This window comes from Gopherus flavomarginatus, chromosome 2, assembly GCF_025201925.1.
Source record: "Gopherus flavomarginatus isolate rGopFla2 chromosome 2, rGopFla2.mat.asm, whole genome shotgun sequence".
Lineage (NCBI taxonomy): Eukaryota > Metazoa > Chordata > Testudines > Testudinidae > Gopherus > Gopherus flavomarginatus.
The window spans coordinates 128799841-128818131 of NC_066618.1; the positions used below are offsets into that span (position 1 = coordinate 128799841).

Here is an 18291-nt window from a genome sequence, read left to right on the forward strand (position 1 = left end):
ATTTATTTTAAAACGTTCTCCATAAACCATTTTCCATATTTTCAGATAAAGGTCTGATACAATCAAAGTTTCCAAAGAACTATATATAACTCTTTATAAATTCTGGTAACACATCATCAATGTAGTGAAAGGTATTGTTGGTTGTAATATATCTCCCAGTCTTAGATTTTAAAGTTTTGTTAAACCACTCCACAACCCCTACTTTGACTTCATTAGTAACAAACTGGTGGGCATGTTACTTTAACAATTTGCTTAAAGGTTTGTTTAAAAATGTAAGGTATACAATTGTCCCTGAAAATATATAGTTATAAAGACCTTGGATATTTCACCACCTATCTTGTCTTTTAGGCTCAAGCATATTTCTATAGAATGTATATCACTGTTAAGATGTACTTCACAGCACAGTTGTGTTTGGAGAGCTGCTACATATCCACTTAAAACCACTGCCTGCAATTATGCATCACATCTGAAGTAACAGTCTTATTTCTTTAAAAACATACTTGTACTGGTTTGTGTAATGTGTAAGCATCTTGCTCTGAAATCCAACCTGTTATCTGTCTTCTATTCAAAGAATTACTATGTTTGTTGGCTGCTTGAAAAAGAAGATTCATGCCTCTGAAGCTGCTGACTTTCCTGGAGATGTAATATTTTCTTTACTAGACCCTCCTGTGTACACATGGCTGTTGGTTGTAAAGTCTTTTACTAACACTAGTATGGAGGGGTCACAATCAAATTTAAACAAAAATCTTTTAATCACATGATTTAACACATTTTTACAGCCACCGCTGTGGAAAATGGACATTGTGAACCCGCCCCATCCAAGGGTTCCAAGCTGCTCATTCTTCCATTTTGTTATTATCCAGGGTCGCCTCTTGATCTCTGTCGGAGGCATAAAACAAACAAAAAACGCCACCAAACACCCAGCCGATGCAAGATAATATGCCAACTGAGAGTGAATCTGTTCCAGGCAGTCCTAGAGGATTCTCAAAGGCCTCTAGAAAGGTGATGGCAAACTGTTCACAAATTTTTTTCAAAAAAGAAATACTTTTAAGTCCTATTTTAGATTTACAAAAACCTGGGTCATTTCCTACCCCATTACAACCCTCCCCCAACTTCCAATTGTACAGTCTATTTACCAGAGCAACATCATCTTCATTCATTTTGTCCAATTGTGACTCCAAGGAGGTTTGGTTGCCTTCTTCCACAGCTTCAGATGGTGGGCGGGCATCACACTCAGTCTGACTCTCAATAGCATGGGTCTCGCTGTCAGGTTCCAGTGTACCCAGCCAACAGTGGCCACTCCCTTCTCCTCAAAACTGCTGCTAATGTAGCACTTTTTAGCTCTAAGGGTGCTAAATAGCTCACAACTAATCTCCTAGTTTTCACAGGGGTGATAAAGGCTGTCATGTTTCCTCTCAGCATTTCCATGATTTCTGAAAACACACCCTTGAAACAAGATAGCCAATTGCTACGTGGAACAGGCTTCCAGGGGTAATGCTGCTGACCAGCCAATTATTAAACTCCAGAGAGCGGAGTATCTGGCCTAGCTACTTGTGCAATAGCTATTCTGATTGGTTCACATTTCTCTTCCAGAATGTCCTATGGGGCTGGAATCTGCTCGGATTGGTATAGAGCGGTGGGAGGAGTTCTTAGAGGGAGCACACCACTTCCAGACAGGTCATCCCACCCTGAAACTTGCCCTGATAGACCTCTCCAAAACCAAGAGTGACCACACAGGGCTGGAACAGACACCAATTTGTAGAGGATAGCAAGTGGGGGGAGGAGGGAGTGGCATTCTTAGTGAAGTCATATACCACCCCTTCCTTCCAGCCACGTGCCAATCTCTGCCCCAGAAGTAATACCCCAATCGAGAGGGTCTTATGAGATGAGGGGGAAGGGGCAATTTACATTATTACTGACAAGCCCTAACAGAGGAGCTCCTATCCAGCAGGCAGGACACATCTGCATAAGCATTCAAATACAGAGGAGGAGGAAAAAAAAAAAAAAAGGCTTGCAATATGTAAACTTACTATAAAGGAGAGGTGCTTCTCCTTTATAGTTATGTCAAAGCAAGCTTCCTATAACTTTGGCTTGGAAAATTGGTTTGGTGTGAAAATTACCAGACTTCCTCTTTGGGCAAAAAGGAGAATGTTTTCACAAAGACTGCAGAGTATTTGAAAATCAGATAAAAATCAGTGTTTTGTATAAATTGCTTTATTTATAACAAAAATTTTAATTAAAACTTTTAAATTAAAAAGTAATCCTTTTACAGGTAAATTTGAATTTATGGCAAGCTGGTGTTAAGCCCTAAATACAGTATAATCTATTCATTTAAATAAATACAAAGAGATCCTGAATCAATGAGACCTCTTCACGAATTTTAAGTAATGGAGTTAAAAATGGGATTTTTATACACAGATCTGGGGAAAAAACAGCTAACTTAAGGTCAAGCTTTATTAATATGGTACATTTTGTCATGTAGTGCACAAAATACATACATCATTTTCACTCTTTACAATGCAGTTAATGCTAATATTCTGTTTCAAATGTCAGTACTTTCAGCTCTGATGTACAGAAACACTTCGTTTCATCTGTTGTATGTATCCAGTACATTTTGTTAGTTAATAAAACTTTTAAAATGCTGTCTGTACAATTTAATTGAATTCGTTTCCATCTAAATGCAGCTTGATACAAATCACAAGTAAAAAGTTAATTATCTAGTAAATTTAACAATAAAAATGCAGAAATCAAGAATCTGAACAAAAGTATGTTAAATGTATAGTTAATGTATCCTCCTGGTTAACAAAAGTGGTGTCAAATCTAGTGTAAAAACTGCATTTAGTTTCAAATTAAATCAGCAATGAAAAACGCTTAGGAAAATAACTACAAAATACAAATGGAAAACATGATTAAAACTGATTTATATCAAGATTTTCTACTTGCTGATTTTAATTGGTAATTAAACCTATCCATCCATCCACCCTGGTTGGAGGAGATTATATATATTTAAAAAAATAACCACACACAACAAAAAACAAACAAAACAAAATACGCTTCTCTGTAGTTCAGACCATATTGACCTCCCAGCTTGTAACTTCAAACAAAAACTCCTTGCTTTCAAAGTTGTGATGATACATGCATTTCTGTACTTTAACTCATTTGTGTGGGCAGCTTAATTGTTCATTTCCTTACACGCAAAAGTTTAAGCAGGCCTGTTTTTCAAATTAAGTGTTTTGTTTTTGAAATTAGAGACTAGTTGCTCACCACACTAACCAATAAAACTGGCTACATTGTATGCTAAGCAAGAGTACTTTGAACATGGAAACAAAGCCAGAAGACTTAGCCTACTTATTATCACTTATAGATGCCTGTTCCAGCGTTGATGTTTTGTTTTGGGGTTTTGTTTTGTTTTTTTTTTTGGGGGGGGGGGAAGAGTTGATTTTCATTTGAAATGCACAAAGATGAATGTTGCTGAAGCATTACTGCATTCAACTAAAGTTTACATGGAAAAGGACAAGTAGAGTCAGAAAAGAATAAAAGCTTTTACTCTTATCTGAATAAGCTCAAAAGCATTAAAAAAAAAAGTTAACTCAGAACACACAGAACATAAAATTTTCAGAAAGAATTACCAAACAATTACTTGAAAAATAAACCACCACACCCTGATGGGTGTAATGTAATTTATTTTAAAATCTGTATCTTTGTTTATTTTGGAAGAAATTCCTGATGATATACAAAGAAACAAACTGCCCAATGCATGGAGGATTTCCACTATTTGATCCTGAAGGAAGGAGTGGACAAAATAAATCACGCCTTTCACAGACCAATATCATTAAATGTTTGAAAGTATACAAGTTGTACAAGATTTTAACATTAAAAGTGTCTAAAAATGTAGGCTAGCCTGTGTCCCTCGAACAGCAATATTTTATATTTTGATTAAAAAGCTTGTTTTATTTTTCCAATGTATTCTGCCTTAGGCAAAACAGGTTTCTTGGTAGAATTCATAGTACGAATGCTGCCAAACAACCCTCTCCTTCTGCCAAGGCTGAAAGACAAGTCAATGGCTAGAATTCAAGATGTAATTTATTTACTTTTAAATCATTTTTCAGATTTACTCTTGTAAGCCTTGGAGGTATGAACCAAAGTGGACTTAGCCTTGGCAGAATAGCGACACACCAGGTATTAGCTAACCAAGTAAGCACATTTCTGACCAGCGAGGATAGTACTAGAAAACCCAGACCTCTCCAGTAACTAGGTAAACAAACACTTGAGATGTTACAGAGACACAGACCTCCGTTTTGTTCAAACTAGGGAGTATAAGGCTGGTAACTAACAACATCTAGGCCTGATCTACACTAGGGGGAGGGAAGGGGAGAGAAATCAATCTACATTACGCAACTTCAGCTACGTGACTATTGTAGCTGAAGTCAACGTACTTAGATCAACTTACCGTGGTATCTTCACTATGGTGAGTCGAAGGCTGCCGCTCCCCCGTCAACTCTGCCTGTGCCTCTCGCCGAGCTGGAGTACAGGAGTCAACGGGAGAGCGCTCAGGGATCAATTTATCGCATCAAGACTAGACACGATAATCGATCCCCGCTGGATTGATTGCTGCCCGCTGATCCGGCCAGTAGCGAAGACATATCCCTAGAGTGTAATAGGTGACTTGTTTGTATCAATGTATAACAGAAGTCAGAGGGACCACTTTGTATTGGCCTAGGGGACAGTATCATGCTATGTTGATTGAGCTGGGGTACTAGGACTGTGCTTTGTCAACAATAAACCTGGCCAAGCACCTTCGCCACCAAACCAAGTTGGTGGTCTTTCTTTATGAACACTGAGGTCTGCTGAATCAGCAAGCTGTACTCCCTGCTGGTGCCAATACACAGGAGCTCCTGAGACCAGCAGCAACAACACCCACACTTCTCACCCTGTCAATTATTTCACTAAACTCATAAGTAACCAGTAACAAATGAAAAAAATAGGAAGTATCAGAAAACTTGCCTTTATGCAAAAGATGTGTACTTCGAACACTTCATAATCAATCCCTGAATTATTCAACGCCATAAGAGAATGTGGTTCAATTTTTGGCAAAGCAGCAGTAAACAAGATGTTGGCGTGAATAAAAATTGATGAAAAAGGAGTTTGGGTAAAAAGTAGGACAAAATGCCAGACTGAAGATTCTCATCTGAAGATAATCACAGCAACTAATTTAATAAAAAGATCATAAATGGGATATTTGGCTCCTATCATTACTAGGCAGTAACAAAGTGAATACTCTCAAAAGATACTACAGGTTGAACCTCTCTAGTCCAGCACCCTCGGGACCTGACTGGTGCAGAATCAGAGAATTTGCTGAACCACAGGAAGTCAATGCAGAGTGCCAGCAGGTCTCCATAAACAAGGGAAATAGGAGCGTGGGGGGTGCTGCAGCACCCGCAGGCTTGGCGCCCAGTGTGGCTCCCCGCCCACAGGCTCCAATGCCAGCCCTAGGTCCCAGCCACTGGCCTCTCACCCAGGGGCTCCGATGCTGGCCCCAGGTCCTCCCACACCCTCCCGGAGCTTGAACGCCACGAATCAGCTGTTCGCAGAGCTCTGGAAGCACTGGGAGGGAGGAGCGGTTGGTAAACACAGGGCCAAGGGGGGGTGTTTGGTGCCTGTGGATGCTCCGCATTCACTAATTTTTCCCCGTGAGTGCTCTAGCCCCAGAACACCCACAGAGTCAGCACCTATGCCAGACCATGGATGTTGCCAGACCAGGGAGTGCCAAATGAGAGGGTCAACCTGTATTTTGGTACCAGTTCTTCCCATGATTAATCCCCAAGAAATAGGCAGAATCAACTGAATCAATGTTAAGATTTACATGAAACTGAGACACGAGTCATTACAGCTCAGAGGAAAATGAAGGCCCAGTCTTGCTAAGGCTATGGTTGTACTACTTTTAAGTACATTGTAATTTTTTTTATATTACATTAAAAGACGACTAAGGTTGCAAAGTCAACCACTCAAAAACTTAGAAAATGCCAGAATAAGATTTCCTGGGTCATTCCCCTTCTGCATATGCATCATGATTCAGCTTTTAATTACAGGATTTCTACAGGACCTCTGCCTCATTCAATGTACAGGATGGATGCAGGCCAGTTAATAGCTGTTCAATATTTTGTTTTACCCTCACTGTTCAATATGCAGCCTTATTTACCACAAATCATGCAAACCCTGCACCAAATAAAAAATTATATATTTGCTTATAGGCTTTTCTCTAGTGCTCACTGTCAACATCTGAATGCTTCACAAATTTTAATTTATCTCAACCACACCTGTGAGTTGGTATAATTATTCCCAGCTGTAAAATGGGGAAGTGATATACAGAGATTTAGGTCAAAATAATCAAGTTCACTTTTTTGAGGTGCCCAGTTTGGGATGCCTTGGGCTGTTCAAAGAATAACTTACACTGATTTCAGTTAGAGTGCTCAGCACTTTTGCAAATCAGGTTTTAAATATCTCAAAATTGGACACCCATGTTGCCGACACACAAAGTGCCAGAGGCAAGCAACAGTGGGGTACATTGCCTAGAGTGCTTAGCGCCAATGAACACACCAGGGTGGAGAAGCAAACGACCAAGTTTATTTGAGCTCAAATAAGGTGCAAGGGAGAAATAACAATCTTAAATCCTGCAAACTGCACACAGGCAGGGCACTAGTATTTATACCCCCCCCTTGTATCTTTTTTTCTATGCTGTTCATTGTGTGGGCTACTTTCTCATGCACATGGCCTTGGCCATCACATCTGCTTTTCATTTATCTTATCTAGTATGAGCAGTGTCTAGTATTAGCCGACCCTGCTAACTACGGCCCTATTGTTTTAGCAGTTAGCTTATAACACAGGTGGTTACAGTCAGCACATTAGTACAGAAAGTTACAGTCACATTTTAGTACAAAAGGTTACACAAGTTTAGTGAGGCTAACACAAAGGCTTCTAACATGGCGGTACTTTGGTTCACATAGGCCTTAGCATAGGCCTTAAGCAAGGAGATTTCTACCTAGTGACACCAACACCCAGAAAGTGAGGAATGCATAGAAGCTACCTGTGAAGGTTTGTGACTTTCCCAGTATTACATGAGGACTCTTGGCAAAGGCAGGGATTGAATCCTATTCTCCCAGGGCACACTTGACTGCCTTAATTACAAGACATGCATCCAATGAAGTGGATATTCACCCACGAAAGCTCATGCTCCAATACGTCTGTTAGTCTATAAGGTGCCACAGGACTCTTTGCTTAATTACAAGAAGATCTTTTCACTAGCTGCCTCTTTTAATTACACAGCTTCCAATTCATTTACTACATTCTGGATTCATTCCTTTCCACCATCCAAACTGTGCACTGAATGAGGCCTGATCCCACAGAAAAATCACTATGTAATCATGACGACTACCATAATGCAGACATTATGAGTTTCACAGCTATTTATTGTTAGCAGAAAAGTGTAGGGACTCAAGAATACTGGACTCCGGAATACAGAGGGTAGTGTTACAAACTATTTCTGCTCCTCCTCCCTAACATGTCTTCCACCCGTGACCTCCCCAAAAATCTATCCTCTTCTGTTCTTGTCCCTTCTGCTCCTGTTCTACTCAAGTGTGCAAACGGCAGTTTTCAGAGGTCTATAATTTGGCAGCATAAGGACAGATTTTCACAGGGACAGGAAAAGGCATTTCTGACCACAAGATGACCCACCTAGGAGCCCCTGTCATGGAGTAGGACCCTACTGTACTGGGCACTATACAAATATATGCCAAAGATGGTCTCTGCCCCAAAGATATTATCCAAATCCCTACTGAAGCATAAAATTGTTTAAAAAACATTGGCAAAGACAGCTCAATCTTAAATAATGATCTCTGTCCTCCTTATCAGAAATAACTGAACATTCAAAATAAAACGTAGCCTGAGGCAAACACCCAGCATGGAAAATTTCAGCACAGTTGGTTAAAGTTATAAGCAACTGAAAACAGGGTCTTATAATGGAAAGTGTTAGATAACTAAGTATAGGCAGCACTGCCAGCTTCACCTAGAATTAGACTGCTGGATTGGATCAAATGGTTATCAACTGAAAAATGGTGACCATGGCAAACAACCATCATTATGTCATCTTGAACAATAACTGATTATCTAATAAATCAAAAATATTCACAGGAAATCACTGGATTTCCAGTGTGCTGGAATTATGGAAAGGTATGAAATAAATCAGTAATTGTGAGGGATATTTTTTAAAAAGTGACCACCTCACTATTCAATTTTAACAAATGATCAATTGAAAGAAGGGTATAAACATGCTTAATACGAAAAAGTGAGCTAACATCCTTCGCACAATTACAAGAAAAATGAAACTTAAGCCATCTCATTTTCTTACTTTTTCAGTTAATATTGCTTACAAAAATCATAAGAAATGGGAGCTATAACTTGACTTTAGCAAAGGTTTTGATACTGTCTCCCACAGTATTCTTGCCAGCAAGTTAAAAAAAATATGGATTGGATATAAGGTGGACAGAAAGTGGCTAGATTGTCAGGCTCAACAGCTAGTGATCAAATGTCTGGTTCGCTGTCGGTATCAAGTGGAATGGCTGAGGGGTCAATCCTGGGCCGGTTTTGTTCAACATCTTCATTCATGATCTGGATGATGGGATGGACTGCACCCTCAGCAAATTCACAGATGACATTAAGTTGAGTGGGAGAGGTAGATATGCTGGAGGGTAGGGATAGGGTCCAGAGTGACTTAGACAAATTGGAGGATTGTCCCAAAAGAAATCTGAATAGGTTCAACAAATATAAAATCATGAGTGATGTGGAGAAAGTGAATAAGGAAAAGTTATTTACTTATTCCCACAATACAAGAACGAGGGGTCACTAAATGAAATTAATAGGTGGCAGGTTTGAAACAAATACAAGGACGTTCTTCTTCACACAGCGCACAGTCAACTTGTGGAACTCCTTACCTGAGGAGGTTGTGAAGGCTAGGACTATAACAGCATTTAAAAGAGAACTGGATAAATTCATGTTGGTTAAGTCCATTAATAGCTATTAGCCAGGATGGGTAAAGAATGGTGTCCCTAGCCTCTGTTTCAGGCAGGTGAGAGATCACTTGATCATTGCCTGTTAGGTCCACTCCCTCTGGGGCACTTGGCATTGGCCACTGTTGGTAGACAGGATACTGGGCTAGATGGACCTTTGGTCTGACCTGGTACAGCCGTTCTTATGTTCTAAAAATAAAAAGTGCAGAGTCCTGCACTTAGGACAGAAGAATCCCATGCACTGCTACAGACAGGGGACGAAGTAGCTAAGGAGCAGTTCTGCAAAAAAGGACCTGGAGATTACAGTGGATGAGAAGTTGGATATGAGTCAACAGTGTGCGCTTGTTGCGAAGAAGGCTAACAGCATATTGGGCTGCATTAGTAGGAGCATTGCTAGCAGATCGAGGGAAGTGATTATTTCCCTCTATTCAGCACTGATGAGGCAACTCCTGGAGTATCATGTTCAGTTTTCGTCCTCCCTCTACTGAAGGGATGTGGACAAATTGGAGAGAGTCCAGCAGAGGGCAATGAAAATGATTAGGGGGCTGGGGCACATGACTTACTAGGAGAGACTGAGGTAACTGGGATTATTTAGTCTGCAGAAGAGAAGAGGGAGGGGGGGATCTGATAGCAGCCTTCAAGTACCTGAAGGGGGGTTCCAAAGAGGATGGAGTTAGGCTGTTCTCAGTGGCGGCAGATGACAGAACAAGGAGCAATGGTTTCAAGTTGCAATGAGGGAGGTCTAGGTTGGATATGAGGAAAACTATTTCATTAGGAGGACAGTGAAGCACTAGAATGAGTTACCCAGGGAGGTAGCGGAATCTCCATCCTTAGAGGTTTTTAAGGCCCAGCTTGACAAAGCCCTGGCTAGGATGATTTAGGTAGGTCCTGCTTTGAGCAGGGGGTTGAACTAGATGACCTCCTGAGGTCCCTTCCAACCCTAGTCTTTTATGATTGTATATATAGAACTAGATTTTGGCCCCAATAGGGAACATCATGAGTAAGTGACAAAATAGTCAGATCAATGGTTAGCTAGAGATACACCATGATCACATTTTTCTCTTACAGGGCATTTTAAAACCATGTGAGGCAAGAATAAGAAAACAATTAAACAAGTCTTTTCCAGAGGATTGGGAGAATATACTGCTTGTCTCTATGAACAACAACAACAACAAAAAAGTGTCCCTTGGAGGTAAGTGGAAGACTTTGTGTTTATATTCTATATTATTTTATGTTTATATTCTTTACCACAGAGTTTTATAAACCAAAATAGATTTAAAATTCAAGAGGTAATGACACAGAGTTGGATCCATTGCATCTTTGAGCACAGTTTCAAACTGAAAGATTTCAATTCTGATTTAAAAACTGGATTCAGGTGTAAATTCAAAATGACGACATTCCCTACATGTCTATTAGTTTTATGTAAATGTGTAAGTTGACTGAAATTAAACAAAGTAGATATGTTTAAAATTTATAACTATAAATAAGATAGTTTAACTATACTGAGAAGGCAAATACTCATTATTGTGGTTGATTAGAAAAGAATTTGGGAAGTGAACTTATTTGTTTCAGATTAATAATAGAACCATTTGAGGAAGGATAAACCAAAAAAGATAATATGGCTAAAAATAAATGAATGTAATTTAAGAGTATGTATACTTATTGCAATCTGGAATTTATACTGCCTTAACTCACCTGTATTCCTACCATCTCTTTTGTTAATTAGGAAAACTTGTATCGCCAACATTGCTGTTTCTAGTTTTATTAAATATAAACAGGAGCTAGAACAGTTGCAGATGCTGCACGTGCAAGTGTGGCATTCATGAGTTATATAAGTGACCTGAAACAAATGCAAACATAACATTTGTATTCTCTATTTATGCTGTTGGTAAGTGAGCTGCTTTACAGTAACAAGCGCGATCACATAATTGAGCAAGATTTTAAAACAAACTGAAATTAAATCTCAATATACAGACCAACATCAGTGAAATGTTAAGTATTAGAACAAGAGGCATATCCGCTACTATTGGAACGCCTTCCTAACATGGGAAAAGTAGGGATGTTTTCAGCCTTTTCCACTGTGAAGCTAGCCTTTCACTATGTACAGTACAGCACTGCATGGTGATCCTGCTAAACTAATCTTTCCTGCAAGAAGGAGCACCTACAACAAACAGTAGCTGTGAACATATAACTACATGACCTATTAATCTCAAATGAAATTAGTTTCAAAACCTAGTTGGAACTACTTAAACGCATACCACTGTAATCAAGAAAGTTACCTACCATGAGAGCATTTTAAAAATTTTGGTTAAAAACAAAGATTATCCCAAGTAACAAGTTATTTTCAGGTGTAATTCAGTCTAATTAATCTATGTCTTCTCAAAAGACTTAAATATGCTAACATGATTTCTATTATTCTGAGCCTTGTGCTAATTTGTACAAGCTTTCTCTACTATTTTCTTAAAAAATATATTGGGATGGTATGGAACAAAAACATACTAGAAGAACTAGCTACAAAATTCACTTCGAAGTGTTTATTATATATTTTGCCCAAAGAAAATGCAATACACTTAATAAAAGATTTGTTCTGCATCAAATGCTGTACAAATTATAAAGCACTGCTGGGAGGCCATCCTTGAAAATTCAGTTTTTCCCATCCTCAGTCACCTGTCCTTCAATTCACACGACTGAAGGGGACTTTTTGGTTGTGGTTGACAAAGTTACATGGAAGTACAGCACCTGGCAATGGATTTCCATTTCAGCAGAAATTTAGTAAAAAGAGAAGAGTCCTGTCCAGTCATGCTTTTATAAACTGTCAGGAACAGCTTAGTTAATAGCAGTCAATTCTTACTTCCCCCATGAGATAGGCTGTAGCCTATTTTAATAATCAAGTACAAGTAGCTTCCAAAAGAAGTGTATTTATCCACAGTCTGGCACTTGATCATTCGAGATGATATCTATATCTATGGATAGATATCTATCTATCCATAGATATAGATATTCTTTCATACTAGAAGTGTACTTTGTGGGAAATGATGCACAATAGCTTGCAAGTCACATTTATGCCCCAAACAACTTTTGCAGAAAGAATACATTAGCAGATACAATCTTTAGACACATAAAGGTCTGTAGGAAAACGTTATGGCTTCCAAAAGAAAAAAAAAAAATTAAAAAGGAACAACAACAGTGAGTTGTAATCAAGCTCCCTCACAGCCCATAACCACGACATACATGAACACACCTAGTAGGAAAACTTAAGTTCTTCCTCAGTCCAGTAAGTTCAACATTTTCACAACAGGAGATGATCAGTTCCATGAAAATATTAGGCATCTTAGAACATACCAAAGGCAGTCTTAAGGAGGAGGTTCTTCTCCTCGAATAGCTTTGTACTTGGCCATGTCTTCTGGGAAGACTTTAGTCAGCTCTTGAATCAATAGGCTTTTAAATTTCTAGAATGAAAAAAGATGATTTTAGAACATAAAAATAAAAATTAAAAAATTGGCCATTTATTGGAGCCAGTCAAACAGAATAAGTTATTCACTGAAATATTTGCAAATAAATAGTCAACCAGGTCTACCATTCCTTGACCCCACTGAATAGTATTCAAGTCAGAAAGACAAGTCCTACAAGACCTTTATTCATAGTAACTGTCTGAAATCTATTTGCTGAGACAAACTCAAGTATTTTGTATTTTCTATAAACTAAACTAGCAATAAAACTCATTCAAGAAACGTAAGGAAACTGGACTCTTGATAAGTTCTGGTGCAGTGGTGTCCAATTTGTGGCCCTCAAGTCTATCATTTTAAAGAAGAAAACTAGCTCTTACTTATTAATTGAAAATGTGCTGAACCATGTCCTGAAGCTTGTAAACTAAGGGCTTGTCTACACTTAGCGCTTTAAAGCGCTCAGACTTGCTGCGCTCAAGGGGGTGATTTTTCACTGAGCCAGCAAGTTAGAGCGCTATAAAATGTAGTGTAGACAAGCTCTGAGCGCTGGGAGCCAGGCTCCAAGGGCTCGGAGGTAATCCACCTCCACGACCACACTTGCACTTCAAAGCACTATCGCGGAAACATTCCCGCAGCAGCGCTTTGAAGTTTCCAGTGTAGACATACCTTAAGAGGCCTGACTCAGCCCCCTTTCCACTATTTCCTCTAATGCTACCTAGCTCTTCTCTTCAAGCCCCAAGAGCAACTCTGATGTGAGCCAAGTTCCTCTGACCAACTGCTGTCCCTTCCCTGAAGCAGCTCAGCAATCATCCAGTAGTTGCTTGCTACAGCACAGGGGAAGGAGAGAATAGTTGTGACTTCCCTGCCAGGCTGTGGGAGCTGTAGGGAGAAAAGGATAGAAGTTTGATTGATACTGCTTGAAACCAGGGAAGCACCTAGCAAAGCGTGGCTGGTTTTCTTCCCTCACACAATCACCAGGACAAAGGTAGGGAATCTTTAATAAAGAAGGGAAAGATGCTGAGACCCAACCAATTATGGCTTCCTGAATCTTTACCCCAGCCCTGAAACCAGACAGAGCAGCCTAGGAGCTTCTCTAATTTGTGCTATGGTGTCCAATAACTGGATATAGCCAGCATACAGCATGCTCCAGTCACACCCTTTCCATCAGAAATATGACTTGTATAGTTAAACATAAAAATATTATGCTAGATCACAATAGGTTCACCAAGTCTGAACCAAAAGGAGCATCTTACACCCAGCACTTCAGAAGGAATAAAAATAATTCACTTAGACAAGTATGTAAGGCTACACATCATGAGGATGAAGACAGACCACTGAAACCTGGAGATCAATTTATGTCTTGTAGCATGCATGTTGTTGTTCTCTGTGTCTCTTTAAATCTAGCTATTCTTCAGCTGATGATTTTTTCCTGAATCTTGCTAAACTGTCTCAATCTTTCAGTAATGAATTCCTAAGGCTGATTAAACATTATGTAACAGGATGACCATGCTCTTACTGAAAAGAAACTGCTAATTCAAGAACTGTAAGTCAAACCTTTTTTTAAAATAAACATCATCTGCTACTCTGTGCCTCATCTCCCACTGAGGATAGTAAAATACATCTTTTATTAATTTTGTTGTTAAGTAAAACAATTTTTTGTTATACATCTAAAACTTATCTACACACCAGTGTTCCAAATGCAATGAGGCCAAACAAGATTTTGAAAACATAACAATGCTTCTATTTAAGGGGAATAAGTGCAGACTACTGTTACTGCTAAAGCTTAATTGTCCTCCACTCATGGGTTTAAGAGTGGTTCGGGTTTTTTTAAGTTTGATTTAATCCCTTTAGCATCACACAAGGAGAAAATACTGTTATGGGTTGGGATACACCTTGTTGAAACTGATGTGGTTAAAGCTGTCCTTCACTCAGGAAAAGTGGAAGAAATATACAACTGCTTTACAAAACCAGAAAGGGGGAATAGCAGCCTACAGCCAAAACACGGACACATGTAAGGCACATGTGAGTGGAGAGGCTTTGCTAAGTATTGCTTTAGCAGCGGTGTATGAGACAGGGAAGCAGTAAGAACACACAACAAAATCAACAAAAGAGCAGAAAGTCAAGGACAAAGGCTTGCCTGGGAGCATGATAAAAGCCTAGAGAGATTTTTGGGCTAAGTACTGGCTGAAAGAGGCTTGGAACTGTGAGCAAAGAAACTCTCTCCTGTTTGATTCCTGCTGTGTTCGGGGAAACATGACTCCCTAAATTCTTTGTAAATAAAGAGGCCTGCACTGAAGATACCAAGCTCCATCATCAGTTTCTTCTCCTGACCAATACAACCCACAGAACCCTGAATTTTTGTCAACTATTTGGGTCATATAAGGGTAAAGCATCATATTTTATTAGAAAGAGATAATTAGAGAGTATCCTTCATGTTTTTCTATTCCTAGAACTGTTTAATGGTGAATGTGCACACCATAGCCACACTTAGGAAATTACACGTATTCAGTGTCTATGGAATAGCAGTAATAACAAAACCAACTAGCTCTTACACAGCACACTTTATTATATATCATTATATATCAAAGCACTTTACAAGAGGTAGCAGCTCTATGAACAGACTGTATAAAGAAGATTAGATGAGATGTGTGTTATGGCTAAAGAAATGAAAGTTTGATTTTGTATTTAACCTTACTATAGAATTAGAGACCATAACTACAAGACAGGCTGCAGCATTATCAGTTAAAACAAACAGATTGGAGATAAGACCCAGTGCAACCCATTTAAGAAAATCTGATAATCACGCAAATTAAAAAAAAAAAAAAAAAAAGATTACAAGGCTTACAAATATTTAACAAATATGGTTCCTATTCTTATTATAAAGAACACAATTATACTTTTAATACATTATACTCATCTTACCTTCATTGTGTCAATTTTGCCTTTTACTTGTTCATTTTTAGCCAAAGCCCTTTCCAAACACTCTTTAGTGTAAAGCTGGGGATTACGACCTTGATCTATGTATCTGGAAATATGAAAGATGCCATGTAAGTGTATCACGTAGGCTAAGATATTCCTCGTCTTCACTAAATACAGCAATGAGAAGCTCAATTACACTAAGTAAAAGTAATATACAAGCATGCTTTGTATTCTGCCATCTGAAGCATGCATTCTAATATGTGGATTAGGCCAGCAGCTCCTAAACTGTGATCCAAGGAGCACCTGCCTGGTTTTCAATCACCAGCTGCTTCTAAGTGTCCAGACTTCTCCTTGTGGAGAGTCTAGAGGGTTGTAGAATGTGACTAGCTAACTCTCTCCAGACCACCAGTAAGTACATGGAAGCTGGAGAAGAAACAGGAGTCACCATCAGTAAATGGACCAGCAGTGAGAGTAAAGCAAAGTGATGTGACAACTATAGCAAAGTGGTATATAGGGGGAAAGGAATAAAGCAGAAGATCAAGAGGAACTGAGTAGACCAAACTGGGGAGATGGGGGAGGGGGAAGAGAATGTATGTTAACTTCTTTTAAAAAGGTCACACTTACTTTATTAGAAAGTGCTAAAAAGGCATAAGTATTTCCCTAATTTTACTATGCCATAGAAACAATTACTGTAGTTGCCACAAGGATGTTGTGTGATTGAAAAATAAATTGAAAGATATTGTCTCAAACTATTAAAATGTGTACTGAACTATAAGAAAGTTTTGAGACCACCTGGTTTAGCCATCTACAATTAGCAATACTATACACATCTCTCAGCTTGTCATATTTGAGGTAATTTAGAATTCATGAAATTGGATGACTAATGTGCTAACTCAATGAATAATATAAGATGACTCACATAGCTCTGCCATTCACCTGTTATACTCTCACTGATCTAGTTTGGGCCAATTAACAGCTGACGGCCAATTATGTAAATATATGCAGTGATTATGGTGTACAAAAACAGGGGCTCTGATAAAAACCAAACTAAATTTCACTTGTAATCTAAAGCAAGATTTGAATCCTGAATAAAGAAACAGAGTGAGATGGAAAGCTATGTATAGTACCAAGTCACTGAATTAGAGAAGATCTTTCCAAGCCTTGGGTTATGCAATTTTATGCAAACATAGATGACAAAATAAACAGATGTGAAAATAGAAGGATAATTCATAATTTGGCTCATTCCAAAAGAATTTGAAGGAAAGAGTATTTTTAAAGTCAAATTTACAAAACATAAAAACTGCAGTGGAAATGTCTAACACTACAAGATTAACTGTCTCTTCAATTTGATGATGTGTGGAGGTTGATCCCTAGATGTAAAGTTACTTACTCAAAAACCTCTAAAGGTACGCTTATATCATGAAGTTGCTGTCGGCACTTGTCAATATCTTGCAAGCCTGTAACCATAAAATTCCTGGGAAGAGAAAAGTCATGTGGCTATAAAACCAGACCCAGATTAGTTACAGACATCCTTCAATATTTTCACAGCTACAATGTATAACTGATCTCACTGTTCTTGGGTGGCTGCCTACAAGAGGCTGCAGAATAAACAAGGGAATGAAGAGGTTCTCATGGCACCTTCTCCATGTGTAACCCTGGATTCCCAATGCACTTCTAAATCAAAGTCTTGCGTACATAACACATCATACTGAGTATAGGAGTCCCTTCCAAACAGGTAAATTAGAATCATTAATCCCACCAGGGCAGTCACAAAACAGATTATTGTTGCAATCACATGTCTCAGATTTGAACATACTACAAACAAGTTTGGAAATCAGTATATTTTCCTGTGGGGCTGCACACTTGGCACCACTACCTCCTGTTGAATCAATGCTAATATACCATCCTTCAAAGTTCAGTTTACAGTTTATTTAGACATAAGTATTGCTCTTCACACAACAATGCAACTGCATGTTAGAGAGCTGGTGTCTGCCCGTGATAGGTGTTACTTGACATTTGTGCACTGGTCCATCACGGACACACCCGTCCCCACTACTCCTAGGCGAGACAGCACTTGCAGGCTAGGCGGCACCACGGGCCACCTCACGCCCGGGCTGTTACAGGCCAGCACTGCTCCGGGAAGTGCCCCCACACCCGCTTCCCACAAGGCCCCACGGCGCCTGCCAGGGGCTGGCGCTGCTCCGCTGGGCTCAGCCAGGCTCCGACCCAGCCGCACAGCGCGGAGGGCACTGAACGGGGGAGGAGGGGGTCTCACAGCTTCTGGTTGAGCCCGGCCTGGCTGCTGGGCTGGAAGTCGCTGACGATGATGCCGAGCTGCCGGATGTTCTCCACGAACTTCTCCAGCTGCTCCTCCAGCGAGTCGAACTTCTCCGCCATCGCCCTGCGCCGCCACTTCCGGCTCAGCCGCCACTTCCGGTCGCGCGCCCGAGAGCGGCAGGGCGGGACAGAAGCGGGGTTCCCGCGCAGCCACCGCGGCCCCGGCCCGGGGCTCGGCACGTGACACGAGGGGCGGGGCTCGGCTCGGCTCCACCCCCCCACGCCCCGGGGCAGAAGGAGGCCGAGCCCGGCCTTCGGGGAAAGTGCCCTTGGGGGCTTGGGCAGCCCTCGGGTCCCGCTCGGCCCTGGAGCCGAAGACGGACGAGCTCAGGGGGAGTTGCCAGGTGTGGGCGCAGCTGCGGTCCCGTCAACCTCCCCAACCTGTTATGTGCCGCGGGGAGCCAGCCGCCTGAGGGCGAGGCGCCGTGGTTGCCATGCTGAGAGTGATGCGGTGGCAGTGTGGCTACTGCTTGGTCTGTGTCGAGTAATAGGCCACCTGCAGCTGTCCCGTAGCATCCTGTGCAGCT

The 18291-nt window shown here is 40.3% G+C and overlaps 1 protein-coding gene across 2 annotated transcripts; it reads right to left on the minus strand.

The window, feature by feature from the left end:
- Nucleotides 1–2436: 2436 nt before the first annotated feature.
- On the minus strand, nucleotides 2437–17852 carry MED10 (mediator complex subunit 10). 2 transcript variants are annotated; one of them, XM_050938282.1, is made up of 5 exons: nucleotides 17703–17852; nucleotides 16818–16901; nucleotides 15431–15533; nucleotides 12405–12511; nucleotides 2437–10902 (listed from the first exon to the last, which is right to left on the minus strand). In XM_050938282.1, exons 1-4 carry the CDS (start codon nucleotides 17822–17824, stop codon nucleotides 12416–12418), a joined length of 405 nt encoding a protein of 134 aa, XP_050794239.1. In that variant the 5' UTR covers nucleotides 17825–17852; the 3' UTR covers nucleotides 2437–10902; nucleotides 12405–12415. The 2 variants fall into 2 exon arrangements, with proteins under 2 accessions (XP_050794239.1, XP_050794238.1); XM_050938281.1 differs by lacking the exon at nucleotides 2437–10902 and having other exon boundaries at nucleotides 11582–12511.
- Between the last annotated feature and the right edge of the window lie 439 nt (nucleotides 17853–18291).

What these genes read in the sequence shown, in the direction of transcription:
- MED10 (XM_050938282.1), bottom strand. Translation starts at nt 17,824, where the DNA reads ATGGCGGAGAAGTTCGACTCGCTGGAGGAGCAGCTGGAGAAGTTCGTG. An exon ending in GCCGGGCTCAACCAGAAGCT is followed by an intron (nt 16,902 to 17,702) that starts GTGAGACCCCCT and finishes TTCTCTTCCCAG; the next exon opens with GAATTTTATGGTTACAGGCT. An exon ending in GCAAAATTGACACAATGAAG is followed by an intron (nt 12,512 to 15,430) that starts GTAAGATGAGTA and finishes TTTTCATTCTAG; the next exon opens with AAATTTAAAAGCCTATTGAT.